The sequence below is a fragment of the Oncorhynchus tshawytscha genome, linkage group LG07, assembly GCF_018296145.1.
Source record: "Oncorhynchus tshawytscha isolate Ot180627B linkage group LG07, Otsh_v2.0, whole genome shotgun sequence".
NCBI classification, from domain to species: Eukaryota; Metazoa; Chordata; class Actinopteri; order Salmoniformes; family Salmonidae; genus Oncorhynchus; species Oncorhynchus tshawytscha.
The window spans coordinates 9,878,339-9,903,610 of record NC_056435.1 but is presented as its reverse complement, the minus strand read 5'-3'; the positions used below and the strand labels follow the sequence as shown (position 1 = coordinate 9,903,610).

At 40.5% G+C, this 25,272-nt stretch overlaps 2 protein-coding genes across 11 annotated transcripts in view; one reads left to right on the top strand and one right to left on the bottom strand.

The window, feature by feature from the left end:
• The window catches only part of LOC112253792 (dehydrogenase/reductase SDR family member on chromosome X-like), a 29,835-nt gene extending 21,192 nt beyond the window's left edge, over positions 1–8,643 (bottom strand). The window contains exon 1 of one of the 2 annotated variants that reach the window (XM_042324078.1): positions 8,338–8,643. Coding sequence is in view for 1 of the 2 variants with exons in the window: in XM_024425781.2 (XP_024281549.1) it covers positions 1,982–2,081 (100 nt within the window). In the remaining variant the exon portion in view is untranslated. Of the gene's footprint in view, positions 1–1,981; positions 2,155–8,337 lie in introns of those variants that run through there. The other variant, XM_024425781.2, reaches the window with a different exon arrangement.
• An 800-nt stretch (positions 8,644–9,443) lies between these two features.
• cd99 (CD99 molecule) lies at positions 9,444–25,213 on the top strand. 9 transcript variants are annotated; one of them, XM_024425950.2, is made up of 15 exons: positions 9,473–9,782; positions 15,462–15,491; positions 15,934–15,993; positions 16,363–16,401; positions 16,917–16,961; positions 17,179–17,229; positions 18,243–18,281; positions 19,076–19,126; positions 19,285–19,368; positions 20,129–20,164; positions 20,321–20,353; positions 22,744–22,866; positions 23,076–23,129; positions 23,638–23,666; positions 23,766–25,213. In XM_024425950.2, the coding sequence occupies exons 1-14, from the start codon at positions 9,722–9,724 to the stop codon at positions 23,640–23,642; spliced, it is 711 nt and encodes a 236-aa protein (XP_024281718.1). In that variant the 5' UTR covers positions 9,473–9,721; the 3' UTR covers positions 23,643–23,666; positions 23,766–25,213. The 9 variants fall into 9 exon arrangements, with proteins under 9 accessions (XP_024281722.1, XP_024281718.1, XP_024281717.1 ...); XM_024425949.2 differs by lacking the exon at positions 23,638–23,666 and having other exon boundaries at positions 9,476–9,782; XM_024425953.2 differs by lacking the exons at positions 16,363–16,401; positions 23,638–23,666 and having other exon boundaries at positions 9,484–9,782.
• Positions 25,214–25,272: the final 59 nt, after the last annotated feature.

Here is a 25,272-nt window from a genome sequence, read left to right as displayed (position 1 = left end):
TCTGATTGTACCTCTGTGGTAGGGCCTTCATTGCCACGTCGATTCTGCTAGGGGGCAAGTACCTTGGATCTGCGGTCCTTAAAGGGGCCTGAAACTGGATTCTTCCACCACAGACACAGGGTACATTTGTTCACAGTCAAAGCTGAAGATCGCAGATGTCAGATCATTATGCCGTCAGTTGATATTTTCAAATGCTGGGCTCTGCTTCAGGATGGCTCCCTGCTGCATAGGTTCAGTCTTTATCTTGGAGTAGGCCATTGCGACTGCCTCACGCATCTGCTCTGTGTTGCTCCTCACAAATTCACAGAACTCAAATGGGTGGTTCTTCTCCAGGTGGTACGAGAGATTGGAGGTGTTACTGGAATATGCTCTTTTTTTACATTTTATATTTCAAGGAAATCCCTACAGGCCAAGCCCTCCCTAACCCGGACGACGCTATGCCAATTGTGCGTCGCCCCACGGACCTCCTGGTCGCGGCCGGTTACGACAGAGCCTGGGCGCGAACCCAGAGTCTCTGGTGGCACAGCCCTTAACCACTGCGCCACCCGGGAGGCCCGGAATATGCTCTTTTGAGTCATACATATGCGACAGAAGATCCTCTTCCAGTGTAGTATACACCCGTCTGCATTGGTGTAAAAGCCGAAATAACTCCATACTTTACTTTTTGCCTTTGGATGTGCGACAAAGTGAGGAAACACCTTTAGCCTCCATTTTGTTCCTTTGACAAATATCCTTTTAGGTGCCTTCACTAATTACTGAGTACCTAACAAAGGCAGTGAGATGAAGGTAGCGTGAGATAACAAAAGAAAACGTCAGACAGGGGCTTTTAACGCATTAATTAATAGGCTATAACTACCTTTTTTCTTATTTGTAATTCAACCTATTCTCTGAATAAATTATTCTAAGAGCCAGTACAGAATTGAGCTTGCCTCTCACATGCTGTGGAGGACATTGTGTATAAATCTAGGGGACACAATGCAATCTGCTTTGAGTATTGACAATTTTGTTTATCCAATCATCTCTCTAATTACTAGCCGGTCTTATCTTGATTGGGATACAAAAAATTGCCTGACTCTGTCTCTCACCATAAAGCATAGGGCCCAATTACCCAAGCAAGGCTAAAACTAACTTCAGTACAGCTTAGGCTCTAAATGACATCACTGAATTCTTAGCATGCTTTGGTATGATGGGGGGAGTCAAGGCTAATTGGTATTTTCTATAACGAGACAGAATACAACATTGCTATTGTGTCAGTGCATAGGCTAGACTACAAGTTCACATGAGGATTTCAACATTCAGACATGAGGTGAATAAGGGGAAAAATGGGATAAAGGTCATTGATTACCCCTATCCACCCAAATGCACTATAGTTCACACAAGGCAATGAAGATATGTAGTGAGATTATCATGACATGTGATTCACCTTACAAGGAATGGTATTATGGCATACTATGAATTCTGAAAATGTGCATAGGAATATATATTTTTTAAACATTCCCATTACAGCTCTTTTTGTAGAATCAGTGAGCATACAAACACGATACTCAAATGTAGGGTTAAAGTACCCTAGGTCTGGGTATGGGGTTGTGTGCATTTGTGAAAATACAATGTTGATATTAATTCATATTTTGTGATTGAAAATACTGGATATGGAAAGCAGATCATATGTCCTAACAACAAAGGCTATAGGTACAGTAGTGGTGGACTACCACATAACACTTGCAGCATGATTTAAGACAGATCGTTATATTAATTCCTCGACAATTTGTTTAACAGTGGTTGCATTTGACATGAGTTCGTTAGCTAGTCAATTTCTCAGTCAATTTGGCCATTGTTGTTGAAAGCCTTCATTAGCTAGCTATGTAGTTACCGTTAACAGGCAGCTCTAGCCAGCAGCTAACGTTAAAGGCTGGGAGAAGTGATCACCACTCCTGCTGCATTCAATATCTGTAATGAATACGGGGATGAACAGAAGTCTAACCTGGTAACGTAAAAGGCTTGTTGAACAGTTGATACAGAAGAACTTTAACTCCCACTAAATACAACCTCAAAATTGGTAAAATGAAAGACAGTAGCCACATCTCTGTGCCAGGTCTCTCCGTGTGTTTCAGTCCTTGGATTCCGTGCTATTCTGCACACTCGTGCCTCGCTAAATTCCTCCTGCCCTGTGAGTGCGCCGAAGCGCGCTCCGCGCTCCGCTCTTTTTTTAGACTTCTTAATTCACAAATCCAGTTATAACATTTTAGCCAGATACATTTTTATATATCATTTCAAATTAAGCTTTGGCTTTGATTGTAAGGCTTTGACTAGTCGAAAATAGTTGAGGTTATAGGGGAGAGTGGGATAAATTGATAAATTGAGCCAAAAGGGGTAAATTGAGCCACTTGTTTCTAGGAAACCATACACAACGTTTATAATTTGACCAAATATTAAGGAAGAGGTCATCATTTCATAGAGTTTGTGAAGGAAGAAACCTCAAGAAACCTCAAAATATTTTCTCCAAGTCAAATGAATGTATTGTGTTAGAGGTTTCATGATGCTCGTACTGTATCTAAACCTAATTAGATCATTTTAAAATATTGTTCTATACATCAGTTGAGTTCTCTATAAGCTTCAATATGAGGTCCTAAACCTAGCATGAAAGTGCATCCTTGAAGCTGTGTGGGCTAATATGTTCAAATTGAGCCAATGGTTGAGCCAATGGCAAGTTGAGCAAATTGCAAGGCATTATCGCTGGGATGTAAGGTAATAACAGACCCTGGCCTAGGTTCAAAGTGTTTTAAAAAGTACAAAGTGTTTGTTAGGTATTAAGCCTGTGTTAAAAAAATGATTTAAATGCTTAAAAGTTTAAAAAGTGATTGTGTTGAATTGTTTTGGGGAAATAAAGATAGACATGGTTTTAAAAATGTAGTGGTAATATTTAATTCAGTAAAGACATAGGCGGATTCATTTATCCTGTCCCTTCAATTTACCCCCGGGGTAAGTTGTGCCAAGAGACCACTTTCTATGTACAAGCTATGTTTTCAAAATTGTTGTGTTTACATGAATTCTGATTATTTCCAGTGATACAAACATTCTGAAATATATGTAGATATCTTTGTTAGAAAGAATACTATATTTCCCTTGGCGGTGTGATGCTGAGAAAAAAAAGTGCTCAACTTACTATCATCTAAGGAAGGATGAATGTATATAATATTGCCTAAGGCCCAAGGGGTTGTGACAACTCCAAGATTTAGGCTTTTGCTCAGTGCAACAAAGTCTTGAGTGAAGCAAATGACCCGGACTGATAGACCCTGTCGGTGCTTGCATTGGTGCCGAGATCACACAGGAGTCTATCAGTTTATCCCAGCTTTCCCAAACTAAGGGTCGCGACCTCATGTGGGGTTGCCTTATTTGAAAATGGGGTCGCGAGAGAAACTCTGAAATAAATGTTTTAAACATTGTGCATGGTTCATAGAACCGGGGTTACGTCAGTAACCTCTGGTAGCCGCTAGATGCAGTTGTAATAAACAGAGCGGTTTCTGTTTTCTTGATACAAATGTGTATCTTATGTGTCTTCTGTTTCCCTCTACAATGCCCACAAGCCGAGCAGGACTCATTAGAACAGAGTGGACAAGACCAGGCACTAAATCAGACTGGGGGGAAAATACATTATCAATTAAAGCAGGAAGCACCTGTGACTAGGTCTATAAAAAAGTGGTCAGATGAAGCAGATGCTAAACTACAGGACTGTTTTGCTATCACAGACTGGAAAATGATCCGGGATTATTCCGATGGCACTGAGGACATCATCCCTACAGTGACTGTACGTACATACCCCAACCAGAAGCCATGGATTACAGGCTTGCAAACTATTACAGACTACAAAGGGAAGCACAGCTGAGAGATGTCCAGTGCCACAAGCATACCAGACGAGCTAAATAACTTCTATGCTTGCTTTGAGGCAAGTAATACTGAAACATGCATGAGAGCATCAGCTGTTCCGGACGACTGTGTGATCACGCTCTCCGCAGCCAATGTGAGTAAGTGTAAGAACTTTTAACAGGTCAACGTTCACAAGGCCGCTTGGGCCAGACGGATTACCAGGACGTGTACTCCGAGCATGCGCTGACCAACTGGCAAGTGTCTTCATTGATATTTTCAACCTCTCCCTGTCTGAGTCTGTAATAACAACATGTTTCAAGCAGACCACCATAGTCCCTGTGCCCTAGAACACTAAGGTAACCTGCCTAAATGACTACTGACCCGTAGCACTCACGTCTGTAGCCAGGAAATGCTTTGAAAGGCTGGTCATGGCTCACATCAACACCATTATCCCAGAAACCCTAGACCCACACCAATTTGCATACTGTACCAACAGATCCACAGATGATGCTATCTCTATTGCACTCCACACTGCCCTTTCCCACCTGGACAAAAGGAACACCTATGTGAGAATGCAATTCATTGACTACAGCTCAGCGTTCAACACCAAAGTGCCCTCAAAGTTCATCACTAAGCTAAGGACCCTGGGACTAAACACCTCCCTCTGCAATTGGATTCTGGACTTCCTGACGGGCCGCCCCCAGGTGGTAAGGGTAGGTAAGAACACATCCGCCACGCTGATCCTCAACACGGGGGCCCATAAGGGGTGTGTGCTCAGTCCCCTCCTGTATTCCCTGTTCACTCATGACTGCACGGCCAGGCATGACTCCAACACCATCCTTAAGCTTGCTGATGACACAACAGTGTTAGGCCTGATCACCGACAACGATGAGACAGCCTATAGGGAGGAGGTCAGAAACCTGACCGTGTGGTGCAAGGACAACAACCTCTCCCTCAACCTGATCAAGACTATGGAGATGATTGTGGACAACAGGAAAAGGAGGACCGAGCACGCCCCCATTCTCATCGACGGGGCTGTAGTGGAGCAGCTTCAAGTTCCTTGGCGCCCACATCACCAACAAACTAACATGGTCCAAGCACACCAAGACATTCGTGAAGAGAGCACGACAAAACCTATTCCCCCTCAGGAGACTGAAAACATTTGGCATGGGTCATCAGATCCTCAAAAGGTTTTACAGCTGCACCATCGAGAGCATCCTGACAGGTTGCATCACTGCCTGGTATGGCATCTGCTCGGCCTCCGACCGCAAAGCACTACAGGGGGTAGTGCTTACGGCCCAGTACATCACCGGGGGCCAAGCTTCCTGCCATCCAGGACCTCTATCCCAGGCGGTGTCAGAGATTGTGAAATGACTCCAGCCACCCTGGGCAGATAACCCACTGTTCGCGCCATGGATGTTGATTATGGCAGCCCCCTGCACCTCTCTGATTCAGAGGAATTGGGTTAAATGCAGAAGACACATTTCATTTGAATGCATTCAGTTGTACAGCTGACTAGGTATCCCCTTTTCCCAAATTGCATCCTATTCCCTACATAAAAACTCTGGTCAAAAGTAGTGCACTACATAGGGAATAGGGTGCCATTTTGGATGCAGTCAGTTCAGACTGCACTCTTAAAAATAAAGGTGCAACTTGGAACCAAATAAGGGTCTTGAGAGCGATGCCATAAGGAAACCATTTTAGGGTCTCTGAAGAACCATAAATGAGATGGTTCTTTGAAAAGAAAATAGAAATGGCTTGTCCCTCCAGGACCGGAATTGAATAGCCCTACTGTATGGTTTTATGCCTGACCTGCATATTTCCCAGGGTGCCTTTCAAGTAATTTTTTTTAGCAAGTGACAGAGACATAGGGATTGCATTCTTTCACATTAAGTCCTGTGGCCTTCATAAAGTGAAATCCTAAGTGAATATCTTGTCATTAAAATTAAATACTTTAAAGATGCGCTATGCAGAAATGGCCATTTCCTGATTGCTAAAATTCGAATAGGTTGCCTAATTTCAGTTTATGTGACAAAACAAGCAAGTATATCGTAGAGAATCATTGTACCATCTAAATCGTTGTGAAATGTATTTTCCACAACCAAAAATATTGTATTTTCAGCTGTTTAAAGCTGGTATACAAAACCAAAAGTAAAATACGCAAAAACGAAACATAAGTATGGGAAGCATAGAAATAGTGCACATAGAACAGATCAAACTGGAAGAACCATTTCAGTAACAGGTGTAATAAGTCCAAGTAACATATTAGAATAGTTTAGTGTATGTTATTTATATTTGAGTAGCATAAGAATAACTAGTTAATCAATGTACATGCAACAACATAGATATTGAAACAAAGAATTCTAAAACTCAACCAGCAATAGAGCTTGCTGGGAAATACACTTTATATACAAAAGTATGTGGGCACCCCTTCAAATTAGTGAATTTGGCTATTTCAGCAACACCCGTTGCTGTCACGTGTATAAAATCGAGCACAAAGCCATGCGATCTCCATAGACAAACATTAGCAGTAGAACATTGTTACTGAAGAGCTCAGTGACTTTCAATTTGGCACCATCATAGGATGCCACCCTTCCAACAAGTCTGTTTGTCCAATTTCTGCACCACTAGAGCTACCCCAGTCAACTGTAAGTGCTGTTATTGTGATTTGGAAACATCTAGGAGCAACAACGGCTCAGCCACGAAGTGGTAAGCCTCAGAAACAACGTCAGCACAATAACTGTTTGTCGCAAGCTTTATGAAATGGGTTTCCATGGCCAAGCAGCAGTGCACAAGCCTAAGATCACCATGCGCAATGTAAGTGGTGTAAAGCTTGCCACCATTGGACTCTGTGGCAGTGGAAAAGCATTCTCTGGAGTGATGAATTACTTTTCACCATCTGGCAGTCCGACGGACAAATCTGGGTTTGGTGGATGCCAGTAGAACGCTACCTGCCCCAATGCATAGTGACAACTGTAAAGTGGAGTTTGGTGGAGGTGGTATAATGGTCTAGGCCCCTTAGTTGCAGTGAAATCTTAATGCTACAACATACAATGACATTCTCGGCGATTCTGTGCTTCCAACTTTGTGGCAACAGTTTGGGGAATGTTTCAGCATAACAATGCCTCCGTGCATAAAGCGAGGTCCATACAGAAATGGTTTGTCGAGATCGATGTGGAAGAACTTGATTAGCCTGCACAGAGCCCTGACCTCCACCCAGTTGAACACCTTTGGGATGAATTGGAATGCCAAGTGCAAACCAGGCCTAATCGCCTAATGCTCTTGTGGCTGATTGGAGGCAAGCGTCCGCAGCAATGTTCCAACATCTAGTGGAGGGGGGGCAACTCCATATTAATGCCCATGATTTTGGAATGAGATGTTCGAGGAGAAGGTGTCCATATACTTTTGGTCCTGTAATGCATAGTTTTGGTAAAACTCGGGTTATTAACACCAACACTGGGGTCATTTTACACAACTGAGTGTTAATTTAACTCTAATTTAAATGTATGCAGGCTTCCATTTATTTCAAGAAGCTTTTAGAATTCTGAAGAACAGTAGATCCACATCAAGAACCCCACACTTAAGTCAATGTTTCTTTATCCAGGCAAGAGTTATCCAAGGAACCTTAAAAGCTGAGGAAGAACCATTTAAGAACCTTGTTCTTAAATGGTTCAGACGGAGTTGGATTGTTAAATAATCATTGTTATTTATTGTAGAATAGACTACTGGGGAAGTAGGCCTAAATTATTATCCAACAATATGAATAGGTTATATGCTGAGTGTCTGTATCAAAAAGCTTTCTCTTTGAGTTCAATTCAGATATTTATAGAGATGGTTGGGATTTTGTTATAGAAATGTTATTACATCTAATGTTGAATGTCAAATGAACTAAGATATACAATCAGAGCTGTTTTAAAGGTTAGAATGTACAGGAAATTCCGCAGAATTTAAATATATTCATTGAATAAAATCAGTCCCAAAATCAGAACCAGAATGATTCAATAGATTTTCAAGTGTTATTGATGCCTCATCATGTCTCTGAATTGTCAAAGGTGTTTTTGTTGGATGACCAGTAGCCGGACATTTGCGAGGGTGACACGGATGTTTCAAAAACGTGTAGCCTGAACCTCCTTCCCGCCTTCTTTGTCACACTATAGCAGCTTTCCCACAAATATACGTTTTACTGAATTATAAAATATTATTATGACATTTGCCTAGAATGAATGCCAATAGAAATTAAGGGAAACATTTATCCTGATTTGCAATAGCCTACCTCATGCTAACACGAATGTGGCGCAACACGTTGGAGATATAATTGAATAGGCTATTCAGCCTACACGACACACATAAAAGGAACTGCACATATTTTACTCAACATGAGCAACATATACAAACGAATTCCATGATACCGTTGGTTAAATGATGCACCTTGAGCTCATGATCAGAGCGGTCAAGACGCGCGGGTGGACTTACCAAAGGGTCACCCTGGCGCGTCTCCGTATATGCCAAAGTCAGGGTATCGTCGGCTTTTCTCACGACAAGCGTCAGATACCGTGGTCGCAATCCACGTCTCGGCATATATACCATAGTATTACATAAAGAATGAGTAAAATGGCAAAAATAAACAAAGCCACTAAGATCGCCTTGTTAAATGGAGACAAGAAAGAATGCATGTCAGCAGCGAAGCAAAAGAGGAGGAATAAGCGGGCTCTGTTGCTCCAGCTCTTATGAATGAAATGATGGACACGTTCTCTGCACTCTAAAGCACCCGGACTAGTCCTCCTTGGCATCTGCATTGATGCATATCACCCTGAAGAGTCAGACTGGCCGGCATCCGCTGGCCTGCACATTTGTCCTTAGAGACCTCAACATTCACTGAAGCAACACAAATATGATTATAAATCATTATAGATAGACTGCACTGGCCATGATTCCATAATCCTCAAATGTTGATAAACAGAGACGATTTCAAATCACAGTTCATCTTTTTTTATACCAAGGCAAACATTATTTCAAAATCGTGCTCTGTTATTCGATGTTGGATATTTCCCTAATATAGACTATGCATTACATCGTTTAGGCCATAGCCTACTACACACTCTTTTACAAGACGAGAGGTTGTAGTATAGCTTCCAACTGCATTATTTCTCATTACCATTTTCACCATGGCCAGTTGCCACATTTTCTTCGCTTTTACGCGCACCGCACAAAATTGATAGGCACGTTACAAATTAAAGTGAAAACCATGACAACTCGCTAGATGGCACAATCGCCCAATTCAAATAGCCAAGGTGTTATGGGAGTACCACACATTTGCATCTGCCGAGTAGTGTTTGGGAAATTATTAAACGTATGTGTGTGCAGTTTTCTTTTATATTACACCATAAACATGCAATTGATGCAAAATATCCTTTGTGTAGCCTATTACGCATATGCTGATAAAATAACGATTTCCCTTTAATAGAGACAGTTCAGATAGCGATAATTACATTCATTTTCAATCAATTGATGGGCGATAAGGCAACACGAGTAATGTAAATGTGGGCTTATGTCCCTCACTTCTCTCAGCTTGTGACCTGATGCGCGGCAAGGGTTACGCCTTTATTTTACGAAGTTACCACAGCACACCCACCCTGACTGCTCTTTCATTCTGTTGGAAAGTTGACTGCCAATCTGTAACTGGAGAACACTCGAGTGCTGCTAGACAACGAGGGGACAGCACCGCACATTGACACACCCTAAAGTTACCGATCTATTTTGACAAAGAACTCCGAGCAAAGAATTAGTTCAAATAACCATATCGATCCAGCATCGGATAATTCAGGGAAACTGTTGTTTTCTTTCCTATTCAGCAGATATGAAATCTTGCTTATGGATTGCCTTGCTTGTAACTCTTGTTATAGGGACGAAAACACAAGGTAAGGTTTTTTCCCCACCCAAGATACATAACTAAGCCATTATTATGCCTATTATTAATAGCTATTATGATAATGATAATAATATTATGATAATGATGATCATTACTATTATTGTTGCTATTTACTTAAAAAAAACATTTGTATTTTTATTAACGGTAACGTAGGCCTATTTAAAGTTATACGTTTTGCTTAGGCCTATCCTTTGGACAAGGTACACACAAGATTGGCCTACAAGTTGTAGTAATACGATTATAGATTTAGGCAAGAAAATAGACGGGGAAACTCCATGTCTGCGTCCCCCTCCCCCATGTTATGAGTTATGTCTATTTGTGTTAGGGCACGTGCCTGTTGCATGCATTTGTTTCCCAGTTTAGTCATCTGTGCGGTTTTTAGTTGCACAGCTGAGAATGACATGCAGTTACCTTAACAGCAAGGCAGTATAACACTGTTACAAAGTTGTTGGCGAATACAACACTTATGTACTTCTTGTACAGTTTTATAATCACTGCTCTCGGAAGAGGTCTGACTCATCTTCGTGTGGTAGTATATGACTCAAGGGTGTGTCTAGTCTGCTCTTCAGAATCAGGGTAGTGTCTTTGGCTCATAGGGAAGCACATGTGCTAACTGGCACAACTGGGGACAACTTTGAAAAGCAAGTGTGAAAGGCAAAGAGAGAGTGTTTTGTTTTCTCTCGCAGGTTTTAATTGCTGAAAGGTAAGGGGGTTTGCGGAACACAGCTCCCTGTACTGCATACTAACAACTCTCTCACTGAAGTATTTCTTCTTTCAAGACACTTTCAAGCCAAGGCCCCCTCTGCCATCCTTATTTTCTTTGTAGGCTCTCTGTACTTGTGTGTCAGTTGATAAAGAATACAAATCAAAAGTATCTCCAACAAATTTAGTTGGCAATACATGTTTCAGATCTTCTTTCCCACAATGCAATTTTGAAAATAATAATAAATGTTAAAAGTGTAGCGTATTTGAGGTTTTAAAAGGCTTCTGAAGCTTGTAATTTCCACTTGAGATTTCAGACTTGATTTTCCTTTACGACAAATATATCAACCCCTACAAAAATGCCCATTAATTATAATCCACATAATAATTCACATTTCCTGTTGCTGCAGGATTATTTTCCTGCTGTAGAAAACTGGCTCAAATTAAGATCCTACATCTGTAGGCCCATAAGATATTGGACTTTGAAATACTTTTCAGCCTTATAGCTCCTCTGTGAGTTATACTCAGCACCCATTGAACATAACATTCTAAATATATATCCCATCCTGTGAATGGCTGTGTCTCTTGGCTTCATATGTGAGGCTGCTCCAGGATTGGCTAGAGTTGACCACAGGCATGCAGCCCAAAACCCCTACCCAGATGGGCACGCTGTCTTCATGATGACACATGTGATGCCTAGATTTAAAAACCAGACTGAACTGATGAAAGACTGTTTTATATTACCCCATCATTGCCTCAAGTCCAGTACACAGTGAAAATAATTAGTACGAGTGGGTTATATTTAGTTAGTTGATCTTTCTTCTGAATGTACACTGTAAAACCATGAAACATGTGACACGATTATAACCTAAATGTCAGTGTTAAAAACTTAAACATTAGGCATTTAGATTAGCCAATACGGGTTCTCATTTTAAACAAAGGCATTTAGAATGCAAGATTAAACACGATAGTCAGCTTTTTACAGTCAGGAGAACGCATAGAGTTGAAGTCGGAGGTTTACGTACACCTTAGCCATATACATTTAAACTCAGTTTTTCACAATTCCTGACATTTAATTATAGTAGAAATTCATTGCCTTAGGTCACCACTTCATTTCATTTTAAGAATGTGAAATGTCAGAATAATAGTAGAGAGAATGATTTATTTCAGCTTTAATTTCTTTCATCACATTCCCAGTGGGTCAGAAGTTTACATACACTCAATTAGTATTTGGTAGCATTGCCTTTAAGTTGTTTAACTTGGGTCAAATGTTTCTGGTAGCCTTCCATAAGCTTTCCACAATAAGTTGGGTGAATTTTGTTCCATTCCTCTTGACAGAGCTGGTGTAACTGAGTCAGGTTTGTAGGCCTCCTTGCTCACACACGCTTTTTCAGTTCTGCCCACAAATTTTCTATGGGATTGAGGTCAGGGCTTTGTGATGGCCACTCCAATACCTTGACTTTGTTGTCCTTAAGCCATTTTGCCACAACTTTGGAAGTATGCTTGGGGTCATTGTCCATTTTAAAGGCCCATTTGTGACCAAGCTTTAACTGCCTGACTGATGTCTTGAGATGTTGCTTCAATATATCCACATATTTTTCCTCCCTCATGATGCCATCTGTTTTGTGAAGTGCACCAGGCCCTCCTGCAGCAATGCACCCCCACAACATGATGCTGCCACCCCCAAGCTTCACGGTTGGGATGGTGTTCTTCAGCTTGCAATCCGCCCCCTTTTTCCTCCAAACATAACAAGGGTCATTATGGCCAAACAGTTCTATTTTTCTTTCATGAGACCAGAGGATATTTCTCCAAAAAGTACGATCTTTGTACCCATGAGCAGTTGCAAACCTTACTCTGGCTTTTTTATGGCGGTTTTGGAGCAGTGGTTTCTTCCTTGCTGAGCAGCCTTTCAGGTTATGTCGATGCCGGACTCGTTTTACTGTGGATATAGATACTTTTGTACCTGTTTCCTCCAGCATCTTCACAAGGTCCTTTGCTGTTGTTCTGGGATTGATTTGCACTTTTCGCACCAAAGTACGTTCATCTCTAGGAGACAGAACGTGTCTCCTTCCTGAGCGGTATGACGGCTGCGTGGTCCCATGGTGTTTATACTTGCGTACTATTGTTTGTACAGATGAATGTGGTACCCTCATGCGTTTGGAAATTGCTCTCAAGGATGAACCAGACTTGTGGAGGTCTACAATATTTTTTCTGAGGTCTTGGCTGATTTCTTTAGATTTTTCCATGATGTCAAGCAAAGAGGCACTGAGTTTGAAGGTAGGCCTTGAAATACATCCACAGGTACAGCTCCAATTGACTCAAATGATGTCAATTAGCCTATCAGAAGCTTCTAAAGCCTTGACATAATTTTCTGGAATTTTCCAAGCTGTTTAAAAGGCACAGTCATTTTAGTGTATGTAAACTTCTGGCCCACTGGAATTGTGATACAGTGAATTATAAGTCAAATAATCTCTGTAAACAATTGTTGGAAAAATTACTTGCACAATGTAGATGTCCTAACCGACTTGCCAGAACTATAGTTTGTCAACAAGAAATTTGTGGAGTGGTTGAAAAAAACAGTTTTAATGACTCCAACCTAACTGTATGTAAACCTCCGACTTCAACTGTATATTTGTTAAGTATTCAGATTTTGAACACTGCTGTTTTACTTTCCCATGCATTTCATCATTAGAAGTTGATGTGACTTTCCATGCCCTATTCAGATCATTGTTAGTAATGTCTGTCACCTTACTGGACAGGACATTTGATTCAAGAAATCTTTTCAATTGCATGGTGTTGTTGTTACTTGACTGTGTTGAGTTCATTTCTGTTAACTCTCTCAGAGTGAAAAAGACATGGGAGGGGCCCTATTATCATATTTCCCAGCATGCTTTGTCGCAGTGTGATTTTTTTAGAATAGTTTGTTTTAAAATCTATACACATTGATTGATTAATTGATGTCATACTATTTAAAGATAAATAACATAATTTAAAAAATAACTAATCCAATCTGTTTGGGGTTGGATTTATTGCACCCGTTACTGAGATGGTTGTTTTAGTTTAGATGGTTTAGGTCAGTGGTTCCCAATATTTTGCAGTTACTGTACCACTGACAGTATTTGCTCTGCTGGAGTGTTCCTGATTTACCCACTCATGAGTATTTTACCAGTATGGTCCCATGAGTCTTCTCAAGTCCCTTTGGTACCCCTGGTTGGGAACCACTGGTTTAGGTTGTCTTGTTTATTAAGTCCTTCACCAAGGCAGTCATTTGGAATGTGCAGGTTGTGGGTGATACAATTTTCAAATTCTTGGATATCCTCCTGCTGGCTGGATTCTAATTACTAATCACAGCACAAACCAGCGTACTGTGACTTGCAGATCTTATGTGGCACATAAGCCAAGATTTTCAGACTACAATGTAGAAGTTAACTAAGCTATAACTAACAGCCTTGTGAAACGTACAATGAGTGTACAAAACATGCACCCCCTTTTGCCCTCAGAACAGCCTAAATGTGTTGGGGCATGGACTCTACAAGGTCTCGAAAGCATTATACAGGGATGCTGGCCCATGTTGACTCCAATGCTTCCCACAGTTGTGTCAAGTTGGCTGGATTGTCCTGGACCATTCTTGATACACACAGGAAACTGTTAAGCGTCAAAAACCCAACAGCGTTGCAGTTCACCTACTACCATACCCTGTTCAAAGGCACTTTAATATTTTATCTTGCCCATTCAATCTCTGAATGGCACACCATCCACGTCTCATTTGTTTCAAGGCTTCAAAACCCTTCTTTAACCGGTCTCCTCCCCTTCATCGACACTGACTGAAGTGGATTTAACAAGCGACATCAGTAAGGGATCATAGCTTTCACCTGGTCAGTCTATGTCATGGAAAGAACATGTGTTCCTAATGTTTTATACACTCAATGTATAGTATGTGATCATAAAGGGTTGAACTTGAATTTAAAATACATTAACTTAGGTAGTCACTAGGTGAACGTTTCATAAAATGAATTTATTGCAACAACCATGTCTCTGTCACTAACAAACACTGTCATGGGTTGGCATTTCTCACGTCCACTCGAGAGGTATGCTTGGAAATATGCAAATGCGGCTTTACTCCCTACAGTGTTAAAACAACACCCCCAGTGTTTAGAGTTTAAAACCTAAATGCCTTGTGCTGAATAAACGTGTTAATGTGGTTAACAAGTGTTACAATGAATAAACATGTCCTGGTGTTTACAATCTAAATACTGTGATGTGTTTTCATCGAAATTCTAAATGCCTTGACTCGTGTTAAAAGGTGTCTCGGAAAAGTGTTAGTTTTGTTATGTGTTCAGATCCTAAACACTTGGTTTTACAGTGTCAGAAGCAACTATCTGACTTTTCTGCTCAGTTTCACTTGAGACCTTATTCTTATACAGTCAAAGGTTCAGACGCAGTAAGCAAATGTATTCAAACTGGGAGGCCTCTCTTTTAAGTGGGTTGGCTAATTAGGTAACTAGTTAATTAGTTAGTGTGCTAGTTCAGTCTTAGCCTGATTAATTCCTCAAGGTTTAACTACAGCCAAGGCAGAGTAGAGAAAGTAGAGTGTTCAAGGAGACAGCTCTCCGGTTTCAGCAACCTATGAGTCATTCAAACCTTCAAAACTGCAACTGACAGTAGTGGCAACAGACTGTATGCCTGGCAAGGCCTAGTTGCCTCATAACAAAATCACACCAGGCAACCAACACAAGATGTACTACCTGCTGTTAAGTAGCACAAACACTGTCGCAATATCGAAGTCACGCACATAGCAACTGGTGGTTCCATGGAACTTTTTTTAGCACACAGTTAAAAAAGCTAGTTTGGTTAGTTGAGTAGAAAGTGATGCTATCTAAGATGCGTAGACAGCCAGTGTTGTGGGTGTGTTGGCGTTGTCTTGGACATTGTGGCTGACCAATAGTATGTCATCTTTGTCCCACAGACTTTGATCTTTCTGATGCCTTTGATTTCGGTGAGTTTCTTGATCTTTGTTGCTGTTGTTGATAGGTAAGCCTACTGTCGATGTAGTTCATAATGATGAAGCAGGCGTAATGGCTGTTCCTCACCGTGTTCAGGTGGTACATCTTCTCTGCCTATCTGTATCACTGCTCACAGCGCTGTCTGGCTCTGATCAAGTTGAATGCATATTGCGTAATGCAAATGGCTTAATTAGTTATTACTGAACAGGAGTTCATGTCCAAATATAATGTAGGCCTTCTGAAAATATTTTATATATGTTTAGAAATGACCATTTGAATTCGTAATACTCATAACACATGATGATCCTGTTGTTATAATACAGATTTAAAAAAATATATATATATATATATATATGTGACATCTCCAGCCTTATAGATTCAAATGTGATGAATGATTTCTGAAAAGCAAAAAAAAAAAACTCTCTCCTTGTTTAGATGACCCTATAACTACTATTCCAAAACAGCCAAAGGAACCTGCAAAGGATCCCAGTCCAGGTAGGGGAAACCTGTCACATAATATTACACTGATTGTTGGATGAAACGAACTCTGGAAGTCAACATGAAGCCACTAGCAAGGGAACATAGACAACTCATTAGTCACAACTCACATGACTCAACATGAACCACATCAATAACCACTTTAAAGAAACAGAATAGACTGCAGGGTGGCCCAGCCCCCGAAGGGGACTCTTATCAACTCTATGCAAGGATTTCCTTTTGTGTTGTCTTCCTCTGTGATCTCTCCGTCTGCATTCTGTCACACTTCTTCAAATAACCCTCTGCCTGACCAGATTCTTCTGTGTTGACAGTGTTATAATCATGCTCTAAGCATAAATACATGTCATTACATTTCTTCTTCTCCAGGAGGAGGATTTGATCTATTCGATGCTCTTGGTCCAGAAGGTAAAAGGGACACAATAATAGGTGTAGCTGGCTCCCTCTTTATCTAAGCTGGTGTTGGTTTTCCTCTTGGAGCTTTTCTATGTATCAGACTTACATTTGGTTGCCCTTCTCATTCAACAGGTAGCTGTGTTTAAGTCTCTCATCAGCTCGTTGGTGCTGGGATAATAAGATTGGATCATTCCTTGTCTCGGATTTCTTTTTTCACTGATTTGCTTTAAGGGTTTCATCCAGTTTGCGATTTGGGTGATAGATTTATAACTGCATCCAATTGTATTGTTAGACTGTTGTGGTATTCAGTTATATTCAACCAGTAATAACTGGCTAAATGAAATGCCCATTCCTTTCAGCAAATCGCAACCTGGATCACCTTATTCTATTATGCTATATTTCTAATCAAACTTTCCCTTTCCTGGCATTAAAATGGTAAGACTCAAAGGTTAAAATCCTGGGAATTATGGTTTAAAGTTGAGGCTTTTTTAATCCATCCTTCCTTGATTCACCTTTCCTCCTCTTAGAGCCTGAGAAACCAGCTGGGATCCCTCCTAAAGAAGGTGGAACTGGTAAGGCATCTATGGCCGACAAAATGTCAAATAAATGGATAGCTCACATGTATTTCAACTAAGATTTTATTTCTGTTCTCAGATGATTTAGATCTTCTGGATACGCCAATGTGTTTATTTACATCTATGTGTTCTAATAACTAAATATGTTGTCCAATCATTTGCCCAACGTGGAATACAATGCTCTTATAGTTGATATACTTGATGCCCTTTCCAGATCCCAAACCTGTAGATCCCAAACCTGTAGATCCCAAAAAACCAGCTGAGGGTAAGTAAATTAACTCAACCAGCCGAAGTAACACTAATCACTTGTAATTACAGTACCCATCCTATTTTATCAGGATTCTAGCTATCAGATTAAAGAACACAGGAAGACATTCTGATCAGTGCATGAAATGAACATCGGCCACCCGCCAGATGCGGGTAGATTTAGGTATTGGCGGGTAAGAATGTCTATTTCACCAGCCACGGTGTTCAACTTGCAGGTCTCTACAGTGCGAGCGTTACATTTGTGAATAAAATAGTCAAGTGCGAGTTGAAATTTATTGCGGCAGTAGCTGTTTTCAAAGTATTTCTGCTGTTTTGTTTCATAGTTCCTAATTGCACAATGAAATATGAATCCTCTATCCCACCTCGCGCAGCAACACTGCCTGGCAGGAGAGCTGTGTGCGCTCTGTGTGAAGTGCTGATAGATTCATTTTTGGAGGTGCTGCGCACAGGCATAAAAGTTGGTATAATTTACTCAAAAGTCTACAAAGTGAGACGGTGTCCTTGTGTTTCTTGGCTATTTACATTGTTTAGTTCAGAAGCTCAGTTGTTTTTAAATGTTAGTTTGAGGCTGCTGCTTCAAACGGTATCCCTAGTCGGATGCAAATCTCACACACAACACATGACACAACTCCGGTGTCGCATTTACCAAGGTAACCTCCCGCCCTTAAAGGGGCAGCTGAAAAATATATCTCATCTGATATTTTGGTTAAAAGTCACACAAATTTTGTGAAATTGAGCAATATACCACATTACTTCTTACTAATACATTTCTTGTTTTGGAAACATTACAAAGCGTGGTCATCCATTTTTTTTATGTTAAATGCTTTGGCTGGTAAAAATTCTGAGTGGCAGGTACCTGCCACAGTTGCTGCAGACCAAATAGTCACTTTTAAGCCCTGGTTCTGATACCTAAAGCAAATCAAATATTGACCTCAAGATGGGAGATGTCATCCATTGCAAATGATACAATCATAGAATCCATATGTTTTCTGTTCTATTTTCTCTTCATAGATGGGATGGGTTTTGACCTGTCTGATGCCTTGGGTCCAGGTAAAGCCAGAGTTATTGTTAGGTTCTCAGTCTAGGGAAGAAGTCGTTCTATTTCGTGCAGGTCTATATTGAGGATTCCCTCTTTGTCCCTCCCTCCCTGTTTACTTAACCCAATCGATCAATCAATCAAACAAACAATCAATAAATCATTCAAATCAAGCAATCAACCGGGTGCGGCAGGTAGCCTAGTGGTTAGAGCGTTGGACTAGTAACCGAAAGGTTGCAAGATTGAATCCCTGAGCTGACAAGGTAAAAATCTGTCGTTCTGCCCCTGAACAAGGCAGTTAACCCACAGTTCCTAGGTCGTCATTGAAAAAAAGAATTGGTTCTTTAACTGACTTGCCTAGTTAAATAAAGGTCAAATAAAAAAATGGGCTTGTGATGAATCATACCTACCCACTGCTACCTATGATTAAGCTTTACCTCAGCAGCCTTTACATACCCAGCAAGCACCTTTTGTCTTGAGACGTCTTGAGACATGGTGATGGCTGGGTATGTAAAGGAGGTTCCCTTTGCTTTGCGTCCAGTGACTTTCACCTCTCTTAATAAGAAGCTGGGCCTCTTGAGCTTTCAAAACCTGCTAAACCAGACGGTCACTTTCCCTTAAGAGCTTAAGTGATTGTAGGTGCTGATGTTTTCACATCTAATGTCAGACGAAATGGTATGAGGGACTAGTGGAATGCTTCCCAGTGTGAAAACATGTTATAATGTTATTATAACGTGTTATAATGTAATATAAATAATGGTCCTCTTCCCACTCCTCTCCCTTGTGCTCTAATGTCTATCATCCATAGATCCCGTACCGGGTAAACCAGCTGTTGTTCCACCGAAAGATGGAGGCACCGGTACTAAGCATTGGATATATCCCTTCATTTCCTCTGTTTGATGATCATATACTATGTGTGTGCTACTGTGTATTGTTATTATGGACTCCCAGGACTCTCTGGAAAGCAGTGGTAATTGTTACCGACTCACCCGTTGCTATACTGTTTTCATCTGGAAGGTGGCGGGTCCTTCGGAGACAATGACCTGTTTGATTTGAGCGATAACGATAACTACAAGCCTGATCCCGGCAAGGGAGGTGGAGGTAGGACATTTAAGGCTTTTGTTATTGAATACGTTTAGATGCAGTGTCACAGGCGAGACAACGGGTGCTGTTCATACAAATGAGTTAATGGGTTTGACTTCCAACAGTAGGCCTGCAATCTTACCTTCGAGGGAGAGTCATTTCTACTCAGACTAGCCTACGTCAAAATACACACAATAGAGTATGCCGGGGAGGCTGGGGACCCGACAGGAATTGTCCATTGTTGCCATATTGAAGTTAATTGCAGTGCTAAATTCACTGTGGACTAAAACAGAACCGTTCTGTCTTAAAACTGTATACGCATTCCCTCTTTCTTTTTCCTGTTAGTCACTTAGAATGGAAGTAATTACTTGTTCTTTACAAAAGAGAGAAGAAAAGCAAAAATAGGGAAGAGAAAAACCCCTCATGGTTACCAATGTAATTCGTGTCATATGCCTGTTAGTCTGATGCTATCCTGCATGATACTGTGGAGAGTCCAGAGGAGCTGAAAACAAACCTGTCATTAAACTCCGTGTAATGGGAAGGTTTCAACCCTCACAGTTAAAGACAACATGTTTAAAAGGAATCTGGAAATATTTGACCAACTCTATGAAGTCTTTATACAATAAATCTCTGAAGTCTTTGCATGTACATGTAAATAGAACACACAGGCCTCTAGCTACTTCTATGCACAGTATGTCTAGAAGTATATACTACAGAGCGAGTAGAAGTGTCTCACTTTGCTCTGTTTTTATTTGTATTTTTAATTTTTAATATATAGCACGTGCAGCTGACCCAGCGCCCTCAGATCCCAATGGTACGTCACTTAAAGCACTTACTGTTTGCCTGAGGTTTGTCTGAAGTTCTTGCGTGCTGCTAGTAAAACTGATCCAAAACAGTAATACTGCAAAATCAAAGTACACAAACGTATGGACTTATTGCTTACTTTCTCACTTTATTTTGCCCTTTTCAGGAGGAGGTGGTGCTCCTGCAGACCAACCTCAAGGTAAAACAATCAATCCATTTACTTATCAAGCGTCTCAGAGGAGGAATTATATGGGGTGCCGTTTTGTCAAGTTGAGCGGCTATTCCGCACCAGATTTAGGTGGAATCTTTAGTCTGTATTCGACCACTGTACCCACACCAAGTCTTCTCATTTAACTCTCACCACTCATTTTCACCATGATGTCAAAGGCCTGCAGTGTGAAGAATCTCAGTGACAGTGAATTCTTCCCACACCGTTTGAGGGACTAAGCTCCGTGCTTTTATAGTCATATCAGTTTCCTGACTTTGAGGAAGTTGGCTGATTGCCCTGGTTTTAATGTGTGCTCCTCACGGTTGGATTATTTTGCTTTATACTTCCTGTTTCAATCCAAACACAGCACAGACTCTGAAAATGAATAATACAACTAATGAAAGTGCTGCGCTGAGCAGAGGTCTATCAAACTAAATGTGTTGAAACATGTTTTGAGTATTCCCTGATCAAATAGTGCAAGTGGAGGCTTAAGGATGGCCATTTTTTTGTAGCAAGAAATATAGTTTAACTTCTGGGTAAATAAGTACAGTTAAGCTTTGTGGGAACATTGGGAACTATTGGTTTGGAATATAAAGGGGAATTAACTCTGATTGGCTTGAATGGGTGCACTCTATTGGCCATAGCCTAAAACCCAGGTACGATTCTGTGTCGTTGCAGATCTAGATCTACTGTGGGGCCAATTCCTGAAGATGCTAGATGCTAACATGCCAGAGGGCGCCCATGTTTGGCTTTCCAACATAAAGCAGGCAGTGGTGCCTCTGTTAGAGAAGGCCATGGAGCTTTTGAATGTGGGCCAATGAAGGAGCCCCCAGTGACTTTCAGGAATCAGGGAGACATCTATCCACCTATGTTCTGATTGGTGCTCAGATCTGAGGGAGTGTTCTGATTAGTTGTTTACATGGTGTTAAATGGTTTGAGGTGCTTTAAAACACGTCTCAGGGCTGATCTTACAAAGCAATGATTTGTACGCTCTTCTGAGAAAAAATGGTTCCAAAAGGTTCATTCAGCTGTCCCTATAGGATAACCCTTTTGGGTTCCATGTGGAACTCTCTTTAGTTCTACCTGGAACCAAACAGGATTCTCCTATAGGACAGCCGAATAACTCTTTTAGGTTCTGGAGAGATCCTGTTTTTCTGAGTGTAGGCTCCAGTTTTCACTGGGTTAAAGCTAGGGTTAGTACAAAGTTCAGAGGTTTTATCCCTTAAGGAGTGGGTGTGCTCTCATCCCCTCTGACACCCCACCCTTCTCTTTACTTCCTGAAGTCAGTTTCTGAATCATTCCTGTGTGTTGAGCTTATGGGATTCTGTTTTGTAAAATGTTACAGCTATAAGCCTAAAGATAGTGGTTACTGATATTATCAAGGTTATTTTTATTGTCCCCCCCACCCGTTTTTGGGCTGCATATTTGGCCACTTGCCAGTGGAAACCACATTTTCCACTGTTAGTATGGTGTTTGAGGCATTCTTATGCATTGCATGTAGTTGTTTCGTATGTGTGTTCCTTCTTGTGTGGTAGTCTTTCCAAATGACATGGCAATTAATGCAAAAATAATGAAGGTATATAAAGGCTAGAGAAGCCCTCTATGTTTACAATTTTTTTGACAATTATTGGTCATAGTCCAGATGTAAAACAGATGTCTGACACTCATGGGAGGTCTTTGTATGAATTTCTTCCCTGTGTCGCATCTTGTCATAGCATGCCCGTCGTTACTGTACCCTAAGCCTGTTACTTACGAAGGCTTTTGCAGCCTAGCCTTAACAGCCCCTCACAGAGGCCTAGTCAGCACACATTCCTAGCATAGCCGAACTTCACAGCACTCGGTTGTGCCGATGTGTTCTCGAACAACCGGTAATACAGTTTGTTCACTGTAATCCCGTTGTGTATTTCTTTCTGTGTTACTTTCTGTATCCTTGGAGTTGGGTTCGTGTTATGTCCTTCACTGTATCACTGGGTTGTGGCTTTCTCTGAGGTTTCATGGTTTCATGTCTTTTGTCTAGATAGTTTTAAGATGTTTTTAAAGAGAAACTCCGGAAAATTTGTGTTTCAGTCCCCATACTATTCTGTTGCACTATTTTCCACCCAGAAATACTTTGCCAGCACATTACAACCAGAGGCCGTCATAAAAAGGCTCTCGACCACCACCTTGTGGAATTATGGTATAGTTCCAAAATGTTTTCCGTTGCTGTGCAACTAGACTAGAGCTGTATGTTTTTGGGGAAAAAAGGCATGTTATGCAACATGAATAATAGCCTCACTCACAAACACTTTCTTTAATACATTTTTCAAAGAATTACTCAGAGAGAAAATATCTAGCGTGACCTTATCAACTAAACATTAACAATGGATCTTTTTGTTGTGCAGGTGAAGAAGCTGGATCTGGTCAGATCGCTGGCATAGTGAGTGGAATAGGAGTGGCCCTCCTTGGTGCTGCCTCCAGCTACTTTGCCTACCAAAAGAAGAAACTGTGTTTCAAGGTTCAGGGAGGTGAGTGAATGGGACTGGGATACGTACAGTACAGTATGTGTAGTAGTGGATACAAGGTTGCCCTGGCTGTAGACGCCTGTATGGCACCTAATAGAAGTCTACAGACATGTCTCAGGGCAAGATACAAGGGTCTAGAGGTCCCACTATAAAGTTGTCTGTGGCACATAACATTTTCTTAAATGCAAATGCTTATGTATTTCTCCATTCAGGTGAAGACCCAGAAAGTGGAAAGAACGCACATGGAGCTCAGTCTGATCCCCAAGGTAAGCACTAGTTATTACACAATCTCATTAGTCTCTCTCTCTCTCTACTACTCCAATATACTACCTACTACTCCAATATACTACCTACCACTCCAATATACTACCTACTACCCCCAATATACTACTTACTACTCCAATATAATAACCACTACTCCAATATAATAACCACTACTCCAATATACTACCTCCTACTCCAATATACTACCTACTACTCCAATATACTACCTACTACTCCAATATACTACCTACTACTCCAATATTCTACCTACTACTCCAATATACTACCTACTACTCCAATATACTACCTACTACTCCAATATTCTACCTACTACTCCAATATACTACCTACTACTCCAATATACTACCAACACTATCTACTACCTTACTATATACTGCCTACCTACTATCTCATTCTACTATTCCTGTTCTGTTTTCCTGCCTTTTCTCTGGGTGGGTCCTTCTACTCCTCTGTTTCTTTACTTCTCTGTCCTCCTTTTCTTTCCTGCAGATTAGGGCAAGGGAACCCTCTGGAGAAAGGTCTGCTGAGTAGGCTTTTATGTTATTTTAAATTCCAATGCATTGTTTTTTAAAATATTGTTAACATAACCATTATTTCTGTGCTTCCTCTGATTCCAGTGATGAGCAACTTGCTCAGGTCATCCTAACTTCGATCAGGTCATCATAGAGGAACCTCACCTATAGCAAAGAAACACCTTCCATCAGCAGGTGTCAACTGTCTGCTGGGGACATCAGTGGGCAAAAAAATATTATAAAAAAAATCTAGATTTTTTTTCTCATTTGTCTTTCATTTGGAATTTAACTTTTGGAGAATGTTAGTTATATGTTTTTTTTTGTTTTTTTGTTGCCTTAACGAGCTGTGTAAAGACACTTAGATAGATTTACAACTTGAATACTTGTTTGTTTTTTTGCATTGAATATGTATTGACCATTTTCATTGTATATTGTTCAGTACCAAACACTTGTCTTTCAAAATGCTGGGTGTGATTTTTCATCACTGGCCATTTACATTTTAATTTCATACTTTAGTAGGCCTAGCTAGTATCTATGACTGCATTGTACATTTGACTGTGTTTACAACTAAACAAGTGCTTACGTTGCACATGGCTTTTTGTTGTATTTCTTTTACTTTACCTGCCTCCACACATATTAACTTCTTTCATCAAATGTCAGCGCTTGTTTTAAAATATAACCCAGGCGAGTCTGTAGTTACACCAATTAAAACAAACCATGCACACAGAGGATACGTTTATAACATGGTGCACTCATGTAATTATTCATTGGATTCAAATTTAATAGAAGGATTTAGAACTTTTTGTATAGATGAAGGTATAATGAGAGAGAGAAAAAAAGTGCCTTAAGAGTAAAGGGATTATTTGGGTGGATATAAAAAAAGAATGTGTAGGGTACTATTTGGAATGAGGAATGGTTTCAAACCCAACCTTCAGCTGCATCACGTCTTCTGTAAGTTCGTTGTTCGGGGTGCAAGCCACTCGCTAGTGTTTATGTGAGGAAAGCTACCATAAACGCACATGGTAAATCGACATAGATGTTTGTTTTTTTTGTTTTAAATGCATTGTGCATGTTTATTTGCAAAACAACATTTATACTGAGAAGTGGTTATTGTATGTTTTAAGTTATACTTGTTTAAGATTTGTATGTATGATTGCTTGATTTCTGAGGCAATACAGATAAGAATAGAAATTGATACCTGGGTTTGATACCAAACTAGTAAATCAGCATATTCTACCATGTCACTTGTGCTGTAAATACTAATGAAGAATGTGTATAAAAGCCCCGCTGCTTTTTTGCTGTGTGGTATATTCCCTTTTTTTGTTCTCCTTTAACTTTCAGTACATGTCATTAAAACCTTTTGAGTAACTGCAACTGAAGAAGTGTTACTGCTTGTTCTTTACCAATGCAGGAAATCATTTGTTGACTGAGTTGATCGTAGTTTGTTGTTTTGTGTGTTCTGAAGGAGTTTGATTCCGTCTCTGAAAGACAATGGAGTGCCGTTGGTAATGTACCTTATTGTTATCAATAAAGTTAACTTTCTTTTATTTTTACAATTGATTGGTATTTTTTATTTAATGTATGTTTTCCATCAAGTTTTAAACATCGGCGT